We start from the raw sequence: 21,859 nt of genomic DNA, 5'->3' as shown, positions 1-21,859 counted from the left end.
CTGACGCTACATAGGAAAATACAGAGGGTATTCTTTATGTGCTTCTTGTGTTATTTTACAATGACTACTCATCCAAATTCGTCATTCAGAAATTCTCTGGAAGCCTGCACTACAATTTGCTCCCTCTTCATCTGATCCCCTGTGATTTCTTCTCTTGTAGTCTCGGGAGCCTCTAGCACTATGTGACCTGAAAGCAGAAATATCACCTAGGATCTCAGCCGAGGACTTAATTGACCTCTGTGAGCTGTCATTGGCCGGACCCACCAAAAGGACCAAAGCTGGCAAGCCCAAAATCGTTGCTGTCGACATCCGCAGTGTTGAGGAGTATCCTTACCATGTAGTTACTGTATGAAATTCAACTGCCAGTCTCTCTCCTCTCCTTTCTCATGGTGTTTTAACATTTATATATATTTCCTCAATTTTTCTTGCAGGGGCACATCAGGAAATATTGTACACAAACCAGAGGTTGTTTGAACAAGCTTGGATTGTGTCAAGCAAAAACAACAAATGTTCTCATGACATGTAACTAAAATACAAAGTATTTCCAGAAACAGATTGGTTGATTTCAGCAGAATTTGAATAAACAAACCTGCCCCAACTGAAAACTTTCTGTTGCTTAAGCTTAATAAATATAATGCTACCACCAAACAAGTAGTAGATGAATGAAAAAATCAACAACTTCTTTTCTAATAGTCTCCCATAAAGGAGAGCCCCCCAGTGAGGGGATCCGGTGGCTCTGTTATGCTGTGGGGGTCATTTTTTTGGACTGACATGTTAGACAGTGCTCTCCACCACCATCATCAAAACACCAAAAGAGGGAATATCTTTTAGAGGAATGGTGTTCATCCCTCCAATAGAGTTCAAGAGACTTGTAGAATCAATGCCAAGGCTGAGGAACACCGTTCTTCAAAAAGATATTCCCTCATTTGGTGTTGTGATGATGGTGGTGGAGAGCGCTGTCTAACACAGTCAGTCTAAAATCTCCCATAGGTGTTCAATTGAGTTGAGATCTAGTTACTGCGAAGGCCATAGCATATGATTCACATCATTTTCATACTCATCAAACCATTCAGTGACCCCTTGTGCCCTATGAATTGGGGCATTGTCATCCTGGAAGAGACCACTCCCATCAGGATAGAAATGTTTCATCATAGGATAAAAGTGATGACTTAGAACAACTTTGTATTGATTTGCAGTGACCCTTCCCTCTAAGTGGACAAGTGGATCCAAACCATGCCAGCAAAATGCCCCCCAAAGAATAACAGAGCCACCAGATCCCCTCACTGTAGGGGTCAAGCATTCAGACCTGTACCGGTTTTTCCTTTAATTTGTCACCCATCTGTATATACAAAATATGACAGGTAATACGAGTATTACAGTGTACAAGGTGTTTGGTGCAACAATAAGTGTTTTTGTGCAAATCTGCTGCCCATCAGTATTTAGTCTGGCCATGTTAGCATTAATGTTAATTAAGGTTTTCAAGAACAATAGATGTTTTAAAGCACACTCTTATTCTAATACTAACAAGTGTGGAAAGTAAAGACTGATTTTTTAAAAGAAATGTTAACTAATCCTATCAACTTTAAAAAAGGTTACTGGGAATTTACTGGCTAGCATGTTTGGTTGGGATGGAAAAAACTCTCAAATAACAGACCTACATCAGTTTTTATGCCTTTAGGATTCTTATAGAAATAAATCAAGTTACAATACCATCTTCAACCCCCTCATTTACCTCATAAAGTAACTGAAGTGGGTCAAGGAAACCCTAACCCATGCTTAGTGTTCTTTAACCACTCGCTCAAATTATCTCATCACCAGGGAAGTTAATGTCCCTGACCTAAGGTCTTTTAGCTCGTCAAATAATTTGCCCTGCGTCATAGGAATAATAAATAGGCTCCTCACAAAATGTTGTCAATTTGTACTTATTAATTTTACACCTCACCCTCTTTTTTAGCCATTGCCTTGTCCTTGTTCAAACCATTTATGCGGTCTATGTGTTTCGGGTGCAACACACCCCCCAGAGTTTTATAGAGTTGATACGTAGACCTACAGTACCATTCAAAAAATTTAGGACACACTTACTCATTCAAGAGAATGCAAAGGTTTGTCCAAACTTTTGACTTGTACTGTAGTAGGTCAGAAGATAAAACAGATATTTTTTATTTTAATTATTGATGTCACTAAATATGAAACAAAGTCAGTGGATTAGGGCGGCCTTGGGGTGAAGGTAAGGAAGAATAACAAATCTACAAATCTAGGTGCCTAGACACCAATAGTAACTCAGTGTCCACTGTGCATATAACCTCTTTGACAAACCTCGCTGACATACAGATAAATTTCCCCTCTAATAAGTGTGTCCATGTTTAGTCACACAGGTGTAACAAAACTGGTTCTTGTAATGTTAAGAGTCCAAGTCATTGAGCATATGCCAGGTTTCTGTAAAAGTTGTGATTTATGCATCTCTGAATTTATATAGGTTGTTTTTATATGGTGTCTGTACCTGCTTGGCATAAATATATCATGCCTGTGCCATGTCTATGCAGGTCTGATGTGTGAAACTTTGTTCTCTTTTAGTTGCTGACAAATACTTATGTTTTAATTTACTCATTAATGATTTGTACAAAGTTACAAAGTTCATGACACAAACACACAATTTTCACACAGCTGCATACATGCATTTGGAAACCACTCTCTTTATCCCACAGTACCTCTGATCTCTTGCTTACCTCTTGACCTGGTGCCAGTGCTTTACGGAGTTTTGAAATTGAACCACAGGCACGGAGCGTAAAACAGCTTGGTTCCCATCAAAGGCAAGTAGGGAAAGATTGAGGAGGGATGATCTGCTGCAGTTATGTGCTGCCAGATTCTACAACATTCAGTGAGCCCTTCATATCCACCCAGGCTGCTCCACCACATCCCGCAGTCTCAGAGAAGGGGACATAAAGCAGTGGGGATTAGCCTGTGAACCTGAGCAAAATGCATTCTTCTGGCCTTTTTGCTGCATCACAGTTTTATTTCTTTTGTGATATACTTGACTTTTTCTTCATGAGAGAATTCATTAGTCTGGTCATTTGTGTACCTGTCAGCTGATAATCATGACCAGTACATTTTAATGAAGAATATAGCCGACATTCTTTTGGATAAACAGCTGTGTATTGTAAAGCTCTTTACAATAGCTGACTATCACTGGGTGTTCCGTATGTGTGTGTATTTCCTGTCCAAAGAAAACCATGTATCTCCAAAAGTGCCGATAATGAAGTTTTTTCAGACAAACTGAAGGATTAACTCTGAAGGTGTTCCTTCATGGTTTGAGAGAATTCTCCAGATTTTTAAGCCAAATAAACACTTAAAAAGCCTGTTGAGGTAGTTGAAAAAACATTGTCACAAATCTGAAAGCAAGGCTGTTTTTCCTAGCTCATGAAAAGCTGAAATTTTGGAGATACATCACATGACAGCGACAATATGTCATGTAGGTCTCCAGTACAAACAATTTCCTTGTGAGTCCCTTAGATTAATATGAAAATGTCTATTGCTTGTCACATTCAATAGCCTCTTTATCCATCTTTTCTGAAGGTCTACATAAAATTAAAATAAAATACAAGAAATTAATTTTCTTGTGCAGATGGGCAGTTTTTATTTATTAGAAGGGGTATAGCGGCCCAAAAAGTCGTGCCTATAAGAATTTGAAAGCACCAGAAGAAGTGAGCCTCACCCTTCAGCTCATCAGTGGAATGGTAATTGTCTGAGGAGGTTAAAGAGCCATTAATCCATAAGGATTAGTGGATAGTAAGGATTTTGAAATGGCAGTTCCTCTAGCCAAATTCCTATACTAGAGCCTCCTGATAGACAGGCTCCCCAGGCTAACGTACATGGACAAAGAGGATTTGTCCACTTTCACAGGATTTGGCAACCCTTGTTCACCTTTATTGGGATCTTAGGCAAAGCTCTGTTGTGGGTGTCCGTGGTCACAAAAAGTGGATTAAATTAAGACCTCTGTAGGGTAAATCAGGACAATCTAGATTTTGCTGTTTAGTTACTGTGTTGATATCCTCTGCAGTAAAACAACTGGCATGTGCCTCTTGTAATTCCAAGTGTAACTGTACCACATTGGGATTATTATTTAACACCTCTAAATGTCCTTGTGGCAGCAGGTATGATTCAATGAACATAGTTATTTGACCAAGAAAGAAGTTGAGAACCACTTAGCTTAAAATATGTAGCAATAATGTAAATAGCTACACTTTCAGAAATAGGACAATCTCCTTTTCTCAAGAGTTATTATTCACTTATTTACCACTTGGGGGTTGTTCACTGTCCCTGTGTTGATATTTACTCACTGTTTCTCCAGCAAATCCCTCGCTTCGATCTAATGATTTGATATCAATGACTTGATATTGTCTCCTACTGCCTGTTACTGTATATCCAGGTCTTCTGTGGATATTATAGCTCCCATTAAATTTAATGCTTAACTGTATGAAAAAAACAAAGATCGCCTCATTCTTTGGCTTTGGTTTCAGGCAGGCACCATACCTGTTCAAAGCTGTGCTCCTTAACCCCGCTGCCTTCAGCTTCGGCAGAGGCCATATTTCTGGCAGCATCAACATTCCCTTCAGTACAGCGTTCAGCTCTGACGGGGATCTGGTGCAGTGTCCTGCAACAGGAATCCTCCAGAACTTCAGAGGACGTGTCATTGTTGTCATCAGCCATGCCATGAAGAGTGCTGCTATGGTGAGAAAGCAGTCACACACACACACACACACACACACACACACACACACACACACCTGTGAACAATACGTCAGCAAGATATACAGTGCTACTTGAAAGTTTGTGAACCCTTTAGAATTTGCTCTATTTCTGCATATATATGACCTAAAACATGATCAGATTTGCATGCGAGTCCTAAAACTAGATAAAGAGACATCAATTAAACAAATGAGACAAAAACCTTACACTTGTTTATTTATTGAGGAAAATGATCTAATGTTACATATTTGCACGTGGCAAAAGTATGTGAACCTCTAGGATTATCAATTAATTTGAAGGGGAAATTAGAGTTGGATGTTTCAATCAATGGGATGACAATCAAGTGTGAGTCTGGGAGGCCCTGCCTTATTTAAAGAAGAGAAATCTGTGTCTTCACTATCAAAGTCTGAGCTTCATAACACAGGTTTGTGGAGGTGTGTCATGATTCGAACAAAGGAGATTTCTGAGGACTTAAAAGAAGAGTTGTTGATGCTTAGCAGGCTGGAAAGGGTTACAAAACCATTTCTAAAGATCATGTACAAATGTAAGACATCCAACACCATTGTTATCCTCACCAGGAGTGGTTGAACAACAAAGATCACACCAAGAGCAGGCATGTAATAGTCCGGGAGGCCACAAGGGACCCCAGAGTAATGTCTAGTAAACAGCCTCTCTTGCAGTGGCTACAGTCAATGTTCATAAGTTCACCATCAGGAGTACATTGAACATCAATGGTGTGCATGGCAGAGTTGCAAGGAGAAAGCCACTACTCTCCAAAAAGAACACTTCTGCTGTCTATGGTTTGCTCAAGACCACGTGGATAAGCCAGAAGGCGACTGGAACAATGTTCTGTGGATGGATGAGACCAAAATTGAACTTTTCAGCTTGAATGAGAAGCATTATATTTGATGATGAGTTAACGCTGCATTCCAACATAAGAACCTTATCCAATCTGTGAAACATAGTGCTGGCAGTATCATAGTTTGGGCCTGTTTTGCTGCCTCTGGACCAGGACAGCTTGCAATCATTGATAGAACTATGAGTTCTGAGTTGTAGCAGCAGATTCTATAGGAAAATGTCAAGGTATCTATCTGTGAACTGAAGTTCAACAGAAAGTGGGTCATGCAGTAAGACAGTGACACTAAACACACGTCATTCTACCAAAGAATGGTTAAAGCAAAAGAAATGTAATGATTTGGAATGGCTGAGTCAAAATCTTAATCTTGTAAAAATTAATTGTGATCTTGTAGAAATGCTGTGGAAGGACCTGAAGTGGGCAGTTCATGCAAAGAAGCCCACCATCATCCCCGAGTTGAGACTGTTCTGTAAGGAGGAATGAGCTAAAATTCCTCCAAGCCAATGTGCAGAGCTGATAAACAGTTACTGGAAATGTTTTGTTGAAGTAATTTCTGCAATGTCACACCAGCTACTGAAAGCATTGGTTCACATACTTTTGCCTCACACAAATATGTAAGATTGGATAAATTTCCTCAATGAATAAATGAATAACTTTAATGTTTTTGTCTCATTTGTTTATTTGGGATCCCTTTATCAAGTTTTAGGACTTGTGTAAAACCACTCCTGGTGAGGATAACAATGGTGTTGGATGTCTTCCATTTGTACATGATCTGCCTGACAGTTGACTGGTGGAGTCCAAACTCTTTAGAAATGGTTTTGTAACCCTTTCCAGCCTGCTAAGCATCAACAACTCTTCTTTTAAGTCCTCAGAAATCTCCTTTGTTCGAATCATGACACACCTCCACAAACCTGTGTTATGAAGCTCAGACTTTGATAGTGAAGACACAGATTTCTCTTCTTTAAATAAGGCAGGGCCTCCCAGACTCACACTTGATTGTCATCCCATTGATTGAAACATCCAACTCTAATTTCCCCTTCAAATGAATTGATAATCCTAGAGGTTCACATACTTTTGCCACGCACAAATATGTAACATTGGATCATTTTCCTCAATAAATAAACAAATGTAAGATTTTTGTCTCATTTGTTTAATTGATGTCTCTTTATCTAGTTTTAGGACTCGCATGCAAATCTGATCATGTTTAAGGTCATATTTATGCAGGAATAGAGAAAATTCTAAATGGTTTCCAAACTTTCAAGTGGCAGTGTACGAGACAGGTGTTTCTATTTATACACAGTCAAAGATTTTAGATTATTGCATGATGTGAATTAGTCCTTAGTGTTTTGTTTAGCCTTAAATTGTATGAAATTGAAATATATCAGATTCCTAGTCTTTATTTCCAAGGAAACTGCAAAGATTAGCAGAATTTGTCATTAGAATCAAAAAGTGAAGCAATTTCTGAGCTGTTGCTATTAGGGATGGCAATCTAAACTAAAATATCTCAACAACCATTATATGGATTAAAATGAAACAGTGTACATACACTCATGGTCCTCAGAGGATAAATCCTAATGACTTTGGTGATTCCCTGACGCCACAATCAGGACAGTCTTATGAGACCATTGATTCATTTAAGATTTTCTTCCAAATTTGCTGAAGGAAGACTTATTAGAATGAACATGAACAACAAATGGTTTGGTACACATTGGATGCTGGCTGCTGTACCAAGAATGTTCTAACATTTATGAAATGTACTATATGAGCACTAATGTGTGCACTAATTTTGCTGCTGTGCAACACATCAAGAATCTTAACAGATAACAACACAAGTATTCTGTTTCAAACCATTTAAAATCAAAGGAAGTTGGCTCTTTATTCCTCTTTTCAGAGTTTTTTCATGGAATGTGACATCTGGGTCAGATCTCAGGGTCAGATTGTCTCCTCTAAAACGCCTTTGATCATCCACTAGATCTCAATGACACTGGTGTTTAATGAGATCATGCTGTTGCTTAAATATCTGAAGCAGTGATTGTTTTGAATTATCCTGATCCCCACCCAAATTAGACATGTGAAATTTCGAATTTGGGTGGGGATGGGGATGTCCATGTGAAATTACTCAAACATCATACCATTCTCACAACTCATTGAGTGTTTTACAATACAGAAAGCAGAACACAGTTTTCACCAAATTATGCAGTGATATTTTTATTAAAATTCATTTCTCATGGATGTTTTTTTATATCAATTAATATTTTCAGTCACAAGTCTCAAAAAGACTGCAGACACAGTTTTGACATCAATTCCATAGGAAAGCAGAGCAGAAGAAATGAAGGAGCTTGATTTGGATAAAGGCAGCCTTCCACTAGAGAGAACACTTGGACTCCAGTGGTATATGGATATAAAGTTCAAGTTCAGAACTAAAGCGCAGGAATGACCACAGACAAGAAGGGGAATCCTGTCAGTGGTCAGTTCCCTGTATGATCCTCTGGGATTTCTTGTCCCTTTTACTCTACCAGCCAAGTTAATTATTATATATGATTATTGTATAATTATTAGTCTGTTATTACAGGAGTTGTGCAAGAGGAGTTGTGGATGGGATGAAAAAATTCCACAGCCCTTCTCTCAACAGTGGTTCAAATGGCTATAGGATCTTGAAAAGATAGCAGAGTTTAAAGTGGATTGTTGTTTCAAACTCAAAGATTTTGGAAAACCCATCAGTGCACAGTTGCACCACTTTTCTGATGCCAGTCAGATGCCAGTCAGGAGGGATATGGTACTGTGTCTTTTCTGAGGCTGGAGAAGAACAGTGACAAAAGGCTTCATGTTGCATTCCTGTTCAGATAAGCCAGAGTTCCACCACTAAAACAAACCACTATTGGATAGAACTCACAGCCACTGTCCTTGCTGTGCAAGTTGATAGGATGCTACAGAGAGAGCTGCAACTTCATTTGCAAAGATCGCCTTCTTGGACAGACAGTACAACAGTCCTAAAATACATCAGCAAAGAAACCAAGCATTTCCACACTTTTGTTGCAAATAGAACAGCTGTTATAAGAGAAGCAAGTGATATTGAACAATGGGGATATATTGGTTCTAAGGAGAATCCAGCTGATGAAGCATCCAGAAAAGTGAAAGTGGAGGACTTCCTGACAAGAAAAAGGTGCACTCACAATGATTTACCTTGTACACTGGAAAACAACTGTTGTTATGTATGCTGATGACTCTACTTTGTACTGTGCAGCAAAAACAACCGACTGTTTGTCCAATTTGATTAATGGAGATTTGGAAAAAGTTTGCAAATGGGTAAAAGAAAACAAATTGGTGCTAAACATAGCAAAAACAATATCAATTAAAGCTGCAAGCAGCAATGATTGGGCCCTCACACCCTTGCGTACGTTGAGTCGGGCGCAGTCGGAAGGATTCTGTCACAGGCATGTAGATGTGTCCAGACCCGGGCTATTTTCAGACAGTGTAAGAGGAGATTAACGTCACTTCCTCAGTCCACTATTCTACCTGCTGCTGGGGCTGATGCATTGAAATTTCGTAGGGGGCGCCATGGAGCCAGTTTGTCACATACATTACACCCTCTAACATTAATGATTTGGTCAATAATTTCAATAATCTGTGTTCCTTCGCGTTAGATGCCATTGCACTATTACAACCAGGTCAGTAGCAGCTACTAAATCATCACCATGGACAAATGATGCTATCCCTAGCTGTAAGCAGGAATGCAGGAGGGCTGAGCGCAGATGGAAAAAGACAAAACTCAGTGTTCACTTTCAATACATGAAAGAACTTTGAACTTAACTCAATCAAAAAATCAAGGATGCAAGAACAGTTTATTTCTCAGACTTAATTACTGCTAATAAACACAATCCCCGAGCTCTGTTTAGCACAATCAATCAGCTTGTACAACCTGCCCCTGCTATCTCTGCCACCTCAACTGAAGACTGTGAATTGCATTTATCATTTTTGACAACAAGATCAATAGAATTAGATCCAACATTGTGCTCCCATTCACCGTTTTTGATCCACCTAGTAGTGTTTCAAATTTACTAACCCATTTTGCCCCCATTATCATGCAAAACCTTATAGGGGCAATTTCTCATACCCCCCAAATTTGTTTCAGAGGTCCTTCCTGTCATTGGCCCTGCTGTGCTCACTATTATAAACATGTCCCTCACCTCTGGTTATGTCCCTGATCAGTTTAAGACAGCCAATGTCCAGCCTCTCTAAAAAAAAACCTGGCCTTGATCCAGCCATTTTGAACAATTTCAGACCCATCTCAAAATTACCTTTCATTTCCAAAATACTGGAAAAACTTGTTGTTGAGCAGCTTCTTCAAGTTGTTGAAGGGAATAATATCTTCAATAAATTTCAATCTGGTTTTCCTCAAAACCACAGTACTGAAACTGCTCTGTTATGAGTCATGAATGACATCCTTGTGGCTGATAAGGGGGAACTCTCCATCTTGGTCTTACTTGACTTGAGCGCTGCTTTTGACACCATTGATCACTCCATCCTCATTAATCGACTAAATACATGTGTTGGTATCTCTGGGAAAGCCCTTGAATGGTTTATGTCATATTTGTCAAATAGAAGTTTCTCTGTCTCCATGGGTAACTATGTGTCCTCATCCACTCCGCTGCTATATGGGGTGCCCCAGGGGTCAATCCTTGGCTCTGTTCTTTTCTCTTTGTATATGCTTCCCTTGGGCCAGATAATCAGTCGCTTTGATTGTATATGCTATCATTGCTATGTGGACAACACTCAGCTATATTTTTCAGTAAAACCAGATGATTTTAGCAACCTAAACACTCTCCACAGCTGTTTAGCTGTGATAAAGGACTGGATGTCTGTCAACTTTCTTCAACTAAATTCTTACAAAACTGAGCTTCTCATTTTTGGCCCTAAAAATATTGCTTAAGGTATTATTCAGCATATTGGCCCACTTGCCCCGTATGTCAAAACGAACACCAGGAATCTTGGCGTTATGTTTGACCCCAAATTGAAATTTGAATTCCATGTCAATAAATTGGTTCAATCCTGCTTTTTTCAACTCAGGAACATTGCAAAAATTATTGACTGACTTACAACATATCATCCATGCCTTCATTTTTTGCGCCTTGATTACTGCAATTCCCTTTTCACTTGCCTTAGCCAAGCTGCCCGGTCACTTCTTCAGCTTGTACAAAATGCAGCAGCTAGGCTATTAACAAGGACTGGCCGTAGATCTCACATCACTCCTGTTTTAGCCTCACTGCATTGGCTGCCAGTGAAGCTCAGGATTGAATTCAAGATTCTTTAATCACTTATAAAGCCTTACACGGTTTAGCTCCTGCCTACATTTAGTCACTTAGGTTTTCCAACCAAAACCTGTTGGCCATACCACGTGCCAAACTAAAAACCAAAGGTGACTGTGCTTTTGCTGCCCTGGCTCCCAGACTTTGGAACAATCTTCCCACTTCCATCAGATCAGCTGAGTCTGTTGAATATTTAAAAAAACACTTGAAAACCTACTTTTTTAGAATGGCTTTCCCATAACATTCAATAAGTTCAAGTGGGTGCTCTGGGTTATGACTGTATGCTTGCTGTGATCGTATGTGTGTGATGTCTGTATGTGTTCTTGAATGTGTCTTTTATGGTTTTCCTGTCCTCTTTTCTTTGTGTGCCAATGTCAATGTAAAGCACTTTGTAACCTGCGTTAAAAAGTGCTATATAAATATAATAATTTATACTTACTTTATGTATATCAAAATACCTTTAACAGGAAAAAAGGAATAAAACTCAGGAAGAACACCTTTTTGGTACCTTCTTATTTTATAATGTCTCCGTCTTATGTTCTAATTTGTTTTAAGACTGTGTCAGAAAGGTGTTCAAGTAACTTTATGGTAACTTTTAAATCTGTAGTTAGTGGTGTTATTGGATTCAGTGCATTGAATTGGAAGGTGAATCTAATTATCTAAGGACAAAATATTCAAAAAAAGCATGTTCACCACATAATTATTAAGTAGCACTAACTAACTTTTTTTTATTAATTATATTTTTTTATTAGTGAGTGCACATGTCCTAGTTTACAGTATGACATGTGAGAAAGCCAGTCTCTGCATTAGCTGGAGGCAGGTTCAGTCCTGACAAATTATTAGTCTGTTATACAAAATAATATTTAATTTTCACTTCACTGCCTCAGTCACAATCAGTTTTTATTTTGTGTTTATTCTGAAACGGACATACTTTAAACATCAGGCAATGCATTGCACATATTACTTAAATGTGTTTCACAATTGTGGAAGGTCTGTTGTAAAAATGTGATTTCCCCTTTCTAGCAACTGCAGGAGTGGAAACAAATGATAACAAGGTTGAAGTTATGTGAGACCAGCACTTCTTTGTGACTGTGAAACCAGGAAAATCACTCTTTGTCTTTTTTCCCCATTTATTCCCAGTTTGCAGCACACCTGGTCAAGGTGAACTTCCCACGGGTTTGCATCCTGGATGGAGGGATCAACAAGCTGAAACCCACTGGACTCCTGACGGTCCCTTCCCCTCAGATCTGACCTCGTACCCCAGATGTTGGTCAAATTCAGCTTCACATTAAGAGGAGTGGAAAAGATTTTTTTTTTTTTTGAGTGGAAAAATTGCCAACATTTTATTGTTTTTATTTATTTTTTTTCACAAATTTTAGGTAAACTGTGGTGAAAAAAACTGCTTTGAAATAATACTCTTCTTAACCCAGTTTTTTGCTCAAATATAGAGCAATTCTTAATGCATTTTATGTCTCACAACAAGAATAACTGATTTTTTTTTTTTTTTTTAACTTCTATGTGCTATAGTAGCCTTGTACTGATAAACTGAGCTGCCTTTGACCAATACAAATAGCTTGATGTATGTATATCAGCCTGTCTGTTCTGAGCCCATTGATCTAGGGAACTGTACTGTATGTTTTTGTGAGAAAGAATAAAAATGACAAAGTGGTTTATGCATTTGATGATTTAATTACTAGTATTTGCATTTATCTTTTTTACATGTCACTGAATTGTCTCTATATTCTACATACTTGTCATGTTAGAAATTCTATCATGTTGTTTCTATTAAAAAAAAAATCTGGATTAATTTCTAGTTGAAAGTGTTTGTTTTGGCATTTAATCAAAACTAATATTTTTAAATGGACCCACCTGCAACAGTAACTGGTTTATCTTGCTCAAATAGACTTCTGCTGCCTTTCTGATGCCAGGGTTTGCATCATCTCTGTTTTTTTTGTTGTTTTTTAGTTTTTTTTTGTGGGTTTTTTTTTTTTACGGGTGCAGTATTTGTTCATACGTGTCCAATATTTCATCATCAAAACTGACTGTTTTTACTGACTGAACACTCCCACGATGTCATGTATAAAAAGAGTATAAAAAGAGAAATCATTAGTGATAGGTTCAAAAGAGCTTAGCTCATCAAAGGAACATCTTGATCTCATTAACTGAGGTAAGAGAGATGCTTTTTTGAGTGATTTCGATTAGAAACTATTGGACTATAATATATCATAGACACATTTCTCCTCCCCACCAGGATTCTTCTGCTTTCCAGAGTGAAAATGGTGCGATATGAAGTGACCGTCTTCACTGCCGACATGGCCACTGCCACCACTTTTAACAACGTCTTTCTGAAGCTGGTGGGCACAGATGGGGAGAGCGAGCGCACATTGCTGGTGGACGATAAAGGTTGTGCATCCTTCTTCAAAGGAGCAGTAAGTCTGGACTGTCTCCCTCTATGTTAACATGTGGGCTATAGCACGCGGCCTTAACTTTGCTTATATGAGATTATAGATATAGCCTATTTGAGAAGTGTAGTGTTAAAGTAGTCCTGCATTAAATGCCAGTTTAGAGAAGCTGATATAAATCAACTCAGCTACAACTCTACAACCTGTTTTCTGCAAGGAGTTTTGATTTTTCCCATTGAATGTTGATAACATTTTAAGCTTTTTTGTCATTTAACACCGCATTAAATGGCCATTATCAGTTGAATAAGTATGTTTTATGGTGTAACAACGCTGTGGTTAATGTCTGGTTAGGTTTAGGCACAGATCATGGTTTGGGTTAAAACAAACGATTTTGTCGCCAGAAAAACGACCGCAAATGTCCCGACGTCTCGCTATAAAAACACCCGGCTTTATCGGTTGAAACGGGAAGCGACCGGTGGTTCCGAGGTGGTCTCGAACCGTCGCCTCTGCTGTTTGATGCTTTCCAAATTTCTCAAGTTTCTAGTCCACTAAACCCCTCCCTCTCCTAGTAAGAAAGTCAGCTCATACAGATGCCATCTGAAATACGTCACTTTCCCGGTGCCACGTATTAAACGTATTGAAACGTATAGATTTAACATATCCGTGGTTTGCAGAAACGTACGATGCCAACATTTACTTCTGGCGACTGGGCTGTTTGTCTGTCATTATACATGGAGTAATTGTATGCTAATTATTGAGATGTTACAGTTCAATTATGTGTTATTAAATATGCTTCATCTGTTGTATTTTTTTTCTTTTCAAACCATTTCTGTTATTACTCCAGGTATCTTCTTTTTCTGTGTGCTGCCCTAACTCCATTGGAAAGCTAGTGCTGATAGAAGTAGACAAGCAGCATCTCCCACCATTCCTAGAAGATAGTTGGTTCGCCTCCAAGGTGGAGGTGAAATCCCCGGAGGGAGACAACTACAAGTTTCCCATCTACCGCTGGATCATTGACAGCAAGGTTCACCGGTTTAGAGAGGCCACAGGTTTGTGGAAACTTGCTTGTCTGACATACTGTACACCTTCACTGACCACAGAAGAGATGAAAGAAAGGAAGACAGGCTCTGCAAGCTAGACTATAAGAAGGCTGGAGCAAATTCATGCCAATATACTGTATATGTAAACAATTTTAAACCTTGTACTTTTTTTTAATTTAAAGCTCTGAGAGTCTTTGAAGAAAACCATCATCTTGGCAGGAACAGTCGGCAGCAGGAGCTGAAGCGGCGAGAGGAAGACTATCGGTGAGAGCTCAATATGCATGTATTGTAGCATAATGCAAGCCCCAAACTAAAATGCATCCAAACCTCATACACCTTTGGTTTTGGTATATTCATGACATATAATGACAAATTAACCATCATACAAATACTTGAGTTTTATTATGCTTGCATTCTCAAAATTTAAACTCTAGATGCACTGGATCCTAGACTGTCCAAATCTCTTCAACACTCTGCTCTTCTCTGTTTTTCCCCAGCTGGGATGCATATGTAGGGGGTGTACCCCACACAATGAAGGCACCACACCCTCATTCTCTGCCTGATGAGGTCCGCTTCTCCTTCACCAAGGAAGCAGAGTTTTCTTACACTGCATCCGAAGGGTGAGGTCCACAAATTGTGAAAGATACATATATATATATATATATTTGTTTAACCTACCTGCCTACCATTCAAAGTGATTTAAAGAAATAATTTGGCATTTTAAGAAATATGCTTATGTGCTGAATTGCAGAAAATTAAAACATTCAGTAGATGCCATTCTCGTATCTGTCTGTTAAATAGGAAGCTAAAGCCATTTTTCTTGTGACAGACAGCGTTTGTTTTTATTTTCTAGGATGCGTGAGCTGAAACTGAAGGGACTGGATGATTGCAAGGAGAACTGGACTGACATTTATGCTATTAACCGAGTGTTCTGCTGCAGAAAGACTGACTTATCAGGTACTGCACTATCATGGTATAACAGAACACTTAAATATATTGTGCTACATTAAATATTATGATTGTTTCTATTCTGGAGTCCATTTATGTTGTGCCAGGTGTTAATTTTTTTTATAAAATGTGACAAAGAAGGAAGTATGTATGTATCAAAACATGTTTCCTTCTAATTTTTGGATTTTGCAATTTAAACTATGAACAACAAACTAGAAACAGCATCCAGTAACCAATATGAAGTTAATCTCTGCTCTCTTTCCAGAGTATGTCCAGCAACATTGGAAGGATGATGCTTTTTTTGGCTACCAGTTTCTAAATGGTGTCAACCCCATCTTGATCCAACGTTGTACAGCTCTGCCTAACAACTTCCCTGTCGATCATATCCGCATCAATAATCACCTCCGTGGTCCACATGCCTTGCAAGATGAAATGAAGGTGATTTTTTTTCTCATTCTCCTGGAATGAGTAAACTGTCTCTACTTGATCTTAATATCAGAAACATGATATGTTAAACTTGGAACTTTGACTTGATTACCAGAATATAGAATATCTCATCTGATTGACAGTACCAGTCAAGTGAATGGGAAGGTGTGTCTAAACTTTGGACACAAACATATTCACTTTGTATGTAATATCCACATTTGAGTCATTTGTCATCCTCACTAAAATTTAAAACAGAAAGGCAACATATTCCTGTGTGACTACAAGCGTTTGGATGGAGTGAAACCAAACACCATCAATGGCAAGAAGCAGTACTTGATGGCTCCCCTCGTCCTGCTCTACAGTACACCTGAAGATAGTCTGGTGCCGATAGCTATTCAGGTAAGATTAGCACAAAAATATAGCTAATCTTTTAGCTGTAAATAAGAATATTGATTAAGGTGGCCCTCATTCAAATGTAAGGTGTAGGTTCCATCTGCTGTGACAAGAAACATCCACCTTGGAAAAAGTGTCTTTGAGACTGATATTGGGTTCTTCGCAAGTAGAAGCTGACATGGCTGAATGAAGTAGATGGCAGCTATGACATGAGTTGGTCATTTTCTCTAAACTCAAGGAATTCCTTCTGCTGGGAAAGGCTGACAGACTAGCAGTTGTGTCTGACCCAAACACACAAGTGTATTCTGTTTTCTTTACATAGACACAAATCACAGATTTGCCTCAAAGGCCTTTACAATCTGTACAACATCCTCAACATCCTTTGACCTTCAATTTGGATCAAGAAAAACAAGAAGAAATCCTAGAAAAACAATTCCTAAAAATTTCTAAGTACTGGTCATGGATTGCATAATGTCTTTATTCATTGAATGAATCATCTTTCTTCTTCTGTAGCTGAAACAGACTCCAGCAGATGACAATCCCATCTTTTATCCTTCTGACTCTGAGTATGACTGGTTGACGGCAAAGATTTTTGTGAGAAGCGCAGATTTCAATTATCATCAACTCAACACTCACCTGCTGCGCACTCACCTGCTGGCTGAAGTTTTTGCAGTGTCACTGCTGCGCAACGTGCCCATGGTGCATCCTCTGTACAAGGTAACAGAATGTGAGAATACTGGACTTACTGTATTTCTTTTATATTTTTCCAACTTGCTGATTTTGGTATCCTGTATGAACCATAATATTTTAGTGTATATTGGCATTGCAAGATTTCTGACTTTGTTGTAAGGCAATACTGTTGCTAACATAGTTCCATCTTTCCCTCAGCTCCTCATCCCTCACACTCGCTACACTCTGCAGATCAACCTCTTGGCTCGACTTCTCCTTTTATCTGAGAACGGATTTTTCACAAACGTAAGCGAAGACCAACATGCAAAGTAAACCATTACCTAAACAATGTTTTATTCAATATCATGTACAATATTTGTCTCTAACTATGTTCCCTATATTCTAAACGGTTCCTTAGTTTACATCTTCTGGTGGAGAGGGAGTGATCACAATCCTGAAGAGGTCACTGTCCTCAATGACCTACAGCTCCCTCTGTATACCAGACGACATTGCTGAGCGTGGGATGGAGGCTGTGCCCAACTTCTACTACAGGGATGATGGACTCAGGCTGTGGGATATCATCCACAGGTAGAGCATTGTGTTTATTATTTATATGATACAGGTATAAAATAATTGTTGATTTAGTGGCGTGTAGTTATCATGCTATATAAATACTTACACCTTGTGAGACTGCATTTAGAGACCATGAAGTACTCTAAAGTGAAGAAAAAAAACATGTTTTGCACAGTGTGTTAGAGATGAGGGTTAGGATTAGGGATGACATGAGAGATTTCAGTTCAGGATTTGCTTTCCTTTTCCACTTCCACTTAACCATACAGTACCAGTCAAAAGTTTGAACACACTTTCTCATTCAAGGGAATGGGAAGGTGTGCCCAAACTTTCGACTAGTACTGTTACTACAGCAATGTCATACAGAAACTAAGCAAACAAATGGATCACATGCTTTCTTTGACTGGAGCAATGGTGATGAGGACAGGATCAGATCAGCTGGCCAGCACAAAGGCTACACATCTGAGTTAATGAGATTGCTCCAGCAGGGAACACCAATCCTCGCAGGAAAGTAACCAGAAAATACAAATGTAGGATTAGAGGGAAATTTTGTTCCACTGAGTTCATCCCATTGGATGGGCCATCCTAGCCTGATATTCAGACTGAATAGCTGTTTTGTTACCAGTCGTTTATTTATATCCACTCTGTGGAGCTAAGCTTTGTTTTGCCACTATTAAACACTAGTGGCTGTATCTAACTGCTCTGACATTATTTATGTTTTACATTGAGGCTGTATTAGCCAATATATGGTAACCTTAGGTTGAGAAATTTACAGAGAATGGCAGTCAACACGGAGGATACAATACATGTTGTCTATGCAAAGATATTTTGATGTTTAGATGAGTAAACATGTATCACAAGTTGTCCTAATAAAGGAAAATAACAGAGTTTATTTTGGTTCTTTTATGTAACTCAGTTTTCTTGTAAAGGATTTTTATCATCAATCTTCCTGAAAAGCTGAGACGTGTGCAGATTTTTTGGCCATAATTCATTAGTCATATTGAAGTACCTCATTCTCATCTCCTAGAATGTCTCAGTTTCTGTGGGTTTATTTCCTCTTCTTCTTCTTTTAGTTCTTGGAATGTCTCTACTCCTTTCTCTGCTCTTTATCAATGGCTTCTTTGCAGCAATTCTTTTGGTTAGTCCAGCTTAATGCAGTATCCTCTGTGTGTGTTGGAATGTGTAAAATGTAAAATGTTTGTCATCAGTTCTTGTTGTAAAGATGTGTTGATTCAACTTTATAATAATTTTGGAGTTGTGGTGCAGTTGAATTGTATTGTATTGAACTGAGAGGTGTTTCTAAAATTTACAGTAGTCTGCCCTGACTGATGTAAATAGGAAATGCTTTTCAGTATAACAAAACAAATCAAAAACTAATCATGTGTTGCCTTAGTTTTAACGTTTCTCAACCCATTAAAAGAAGCACTGTAGTGTTTTTTCTGTATTTGATTTACTATTGATTTTCCCTTGAAATTACAAGTGGCTTTGGTGTTAGATTAACAAAGTGTTAAGAGAGAGAGATGACAGTACAGTAGCACTGTAGCCCTGATATATGGTATCTGTTGAAGATCATAAATTTGCATTATAATCTGTATGGGACTGTATTAGGTAGAGAGGGTTTGGGATATCCCTCCATTATTTTAGAGCTTCAGTTAAAGTTGTATGGTCCATTGCATCAAATATTGCACTGAGGTCCTATAAAGAATTCTCTGATATCTGCTGCAAAAGGGATGGCCATTAAATGATCCTACAAAAAAGACTGTTTTTCTACTACAGTGTGTATGAAACATCTATAATCTAGAATATATAATACAAAACACATTTCTCATAGGTTTGTGCAGGGAATTCTCAGCTACTACTACAAGAAAGATGATGAGGTCCAGCAAGACTCCGAACTGCAGACATGGATTCGGGACATTTTTGAACATGGATTCCTTTCCCAAGCAGGCACAGGTAGGCTTTAAAGAAAAGCTTCATCTTCATGATATATGTTGCTTCATATTCACATGTATATACCATTATATTATCATAATGCACACATAAATCAAACTTTACTTGAATCATCTAACACAGTTTTTTCTTTCTAATTCTCAGGAATCCCTCAACGTTTCTCCACTGTGGATGAGTTGGTCAGGTTTGTCACCATGGTGATTTTCACCTGCTCAGGCCAGCACTCAGCTGTCAACTGTGGACAGGTGAATCATTGTATTTCACTGGCATGATCAATTACAAAATTTAGATTATAGTGCAATGTGTTGATCAGGTTTTGTAGTTTTCTCTGAACTGGAGAGAGATGCATGAATTCTGGCCAAAGAAACATGACATTGGACTTTGAGCCTTAAACATAAAAAACATTCTGTTTTTAAATGTACATTTTGCCCTCTAGCTTTAAACTGTCAAGAGCTTCAATATTACTAAAAATTGTAATGCTACACTGTAAATGATCCATATCCATACTTTATTCATTGCAGTTTGACTACGGTGGCTGGATGCCCAACGCTCCCACCACCATGCAATGTCCTCCACCAACCACAAAAGGGACAACAAGTGAGGCCACGATGCTGCAGACATTACCCAACGTCGATGCAACAGTTCAGGGAATGGCAATAATGTGGCTGCTCAGCAAGCGGTCCTCTGACTTTGTAAGTGCCCAAATTACATAAATCACATTTTATGTTCAACTTGAGTAAAATAGGTTAATATGTCATTGAGCCAATAGTGTATGTTTTATTAACATTAAAATATTACTGAAAAATATGTTTTTAACATATCATTGATCTCATCAGGTCCATCTTGGTCACTTCCCAGAGGAACATTTCAGAGAGGAGATTCCCCGCAGGCTGATAAAGGATTTTCAAGGAGAGCTTGAAGTTTTAAGTGCAGCCATCAAAACCAGAAACGAAAATCTTGTAGTCCCATACACATACATGGATCCAAAGGAGGTAGAGAATAGTGTGGCCATTTAATATCAGGCAGTTTGACCTCCTCAGCTGTTGATGAAATTCAGTTTCACATTAACAAACGGTGAGGGAGGGAAGAACGTCATGCTCTGTTTTGTGCTGGTGTTAAAATGGGAAGAAACTACTCTATGTGATAATCATATGCAGATTTGTGATTTTTTACAGCCTAAATGATTTAAGTGACAAGAAGACAAGATGTAAAGCTGCCAGATTGATGCGTTTCTTACAAAGACATGGATCTTATGCAAAGTGTGAAAAAAGTTGATTTTATTCTTTCTCGTATCAACACAAGAATGAATGAATCAGTTCTTCTCTGAGTATGTGTAGTTGTAGTTTTGCACTGCTGTGACCAATACAGCTTGATCTGTACGTGAGCCTGTCTGTTCTGCGCCTGCTGTTGTAGAGAACTGTTTTAAACCTGAACGTTTGTGTGTTTATCAATAAAAATGATTTCACAACCAATATTTACATTGTTTTACAGTTTTCATTTATTGTTTTCAGTACCTTGTTTACACGTCACTGATGAAGACACTTTCAGTTAAGCCTTTACAATGAACTTTATGTAGAATAGGAACAAAAAATGAACGAAAAGAATGATGATTGTCAGGGAAGCCTTCTCTTTTACTGGATACCAATTGTAGGTATTGTTTTAGCTGTTGATCTGTAAGAAAAATACATATTCAGTGTAAGTTTCTTTTTCTGTTTTTGGCCTCTTTGGCCTTCCACTGACGGCATGCAGAGCAGAGCAGAGAGACTGAAAGTTGCAGCTCTAGTCAGTAATAAATCTAACTACTGTACTGTATGCTAAAATGGATTCAATAATCAGCATATCCATTATCATAACATTAGTCAAAAGTTAAGTTGCTGGCTACAGCCTGCAACAGCTGGCGCATGTATCCCTTAATTTGTTTTTCAAGTAACTAAGGTCATCACAAGACATGAAGAGTTGCTGGATCAGCCTGCTGATAGAAAATGAAAAGGCGGGCAAAACTCCAAAAACATAATTATGACAGAATCAGTTGGAGGGAGAGAAATAGAGACTGATGGTGAGAGATGACCCAGTAATTGCCACAATTCCTACTTGACCTCATTTTCCCTCATAATATTTTCTGTTTGAAAACAAAAATATAGTATAAAACATTTCACTCAGTAATATAACATGCCTTTTATTATGTCCTGTTGTCATTTATCTGCAGAAGAAGTAGTGTTTTCATGTGGGGACCCTCATCCACTACCCGCCCCTGCCACAAACTTCATGCTAACCCAGTGACCACATCTATAATCGCAGGTATTAACTAAGGGAATCCAAAATAAACAAATACAAACAAGTATCAAGAGAATATACATTTTAATATAAATAGAGCCTCAAGAAAACACTTCATATGTGCATGAAAGTCATTTGGGAAATCACATTTTTGCAAATGCCAACTTGGCAATTCTTATACAGGTAACTGGGAAAGGTTTTTTTTCATGCATTGATCCTATAGCTCATTATTATTCTGTTCATTATCTGTGCTGATTCAGTAATTACTGTACATTGTAC

The 21,859-nt window shown here is 38.4% G+C and overlaps 2 protein-coding genes across 5 annotated transcripts in view; both read left to right on the top strand.

Annotated features, from left to right (window-relative positions):
• The window catches only part of tbck (TBC1 domain containing kinase), a 50,811-nt gene extending 38,096 nt beyond the window's left edge, over nt 1–12,715 (top strand). For 2 of the 4 annotated variants that reach the window (XM_044347064.1, XM_044347063.1), the window contains exons 24-26: nt 161–324; nt 4,569–4,728; nt 12,049–12,715. In XM_044347064.1, the coding sequence (XP_044202999.1) occupies nt 161–324; nt 4,569–4,728; nt 12,049–12,159 (435 nt within the window). In that variant the 3' untranslated portion in view covers nt 12,160–12,715. Of the gene's footprint in view, nt 1–160; nt 347–431; nt 545–4,568; nt 4,729–12,048 lie in introns of those variants that run through there. The other 2 variants (XM_044347065.1, XM_044347066.1) reach the window with 2 other exon arrangements.
• A 293-nt stretch (nt 12,716–13,008) lies between these two features.
• On the top strand, nt 13,009–20,780 carry LOC122979540 (polyunsaturated fatty acid lipoxygenase ALOX15B-like). The gene is made up of 15 exons (XM_044347061.1): nt 13,009–13,075; nt 13,160–13,337; nt 14,155–14,359; nt 14,533–14,614; nt 14,848–14,970; nt 15,204–15,307; nt 15,564–15,736; nt 15,980–16,123; nt 16,631–16,834; nt 17,006–17,092; nt 17,205–17,374; nt 19,188–19,309; nt 19,451–19,551; nt 19,828–19,998; nt 20,143–20,780. Exons 2-15 carry the CDS (start codon nt 13,185–13,187, stop codon nt 20,320–20,322), a joined length of 2,019 nt encoding a protein of 672 aa, XP_044202996.1. The 5' UTR covers nt 13,009–13,075; nt 13,160–13,184; the 3' UTR covers nt 20,323–20,780.
• The last annotated feature ends 1,079 nt before the right edge of the window (nt 20,781–21,859 follow it).

Source organism: Thunnus albacares, chromosome 3, assembly GCF_914725855.1.
Source record: "Thunnus albacares chromosome 3, fThuAlb1.1, whole genome shotgun sequence".
NCBI classification, from domain to species: Eukaryota; Metazoa; Chordata; class Actinopteri; order Scombriformes; family Scombridae; genus Thunnus; species Thunnus albacares.
Note: the sequence above shows the minus strand (reverse complement) of the source record. Positions and strands in the feature narration are given on the sequence as shown.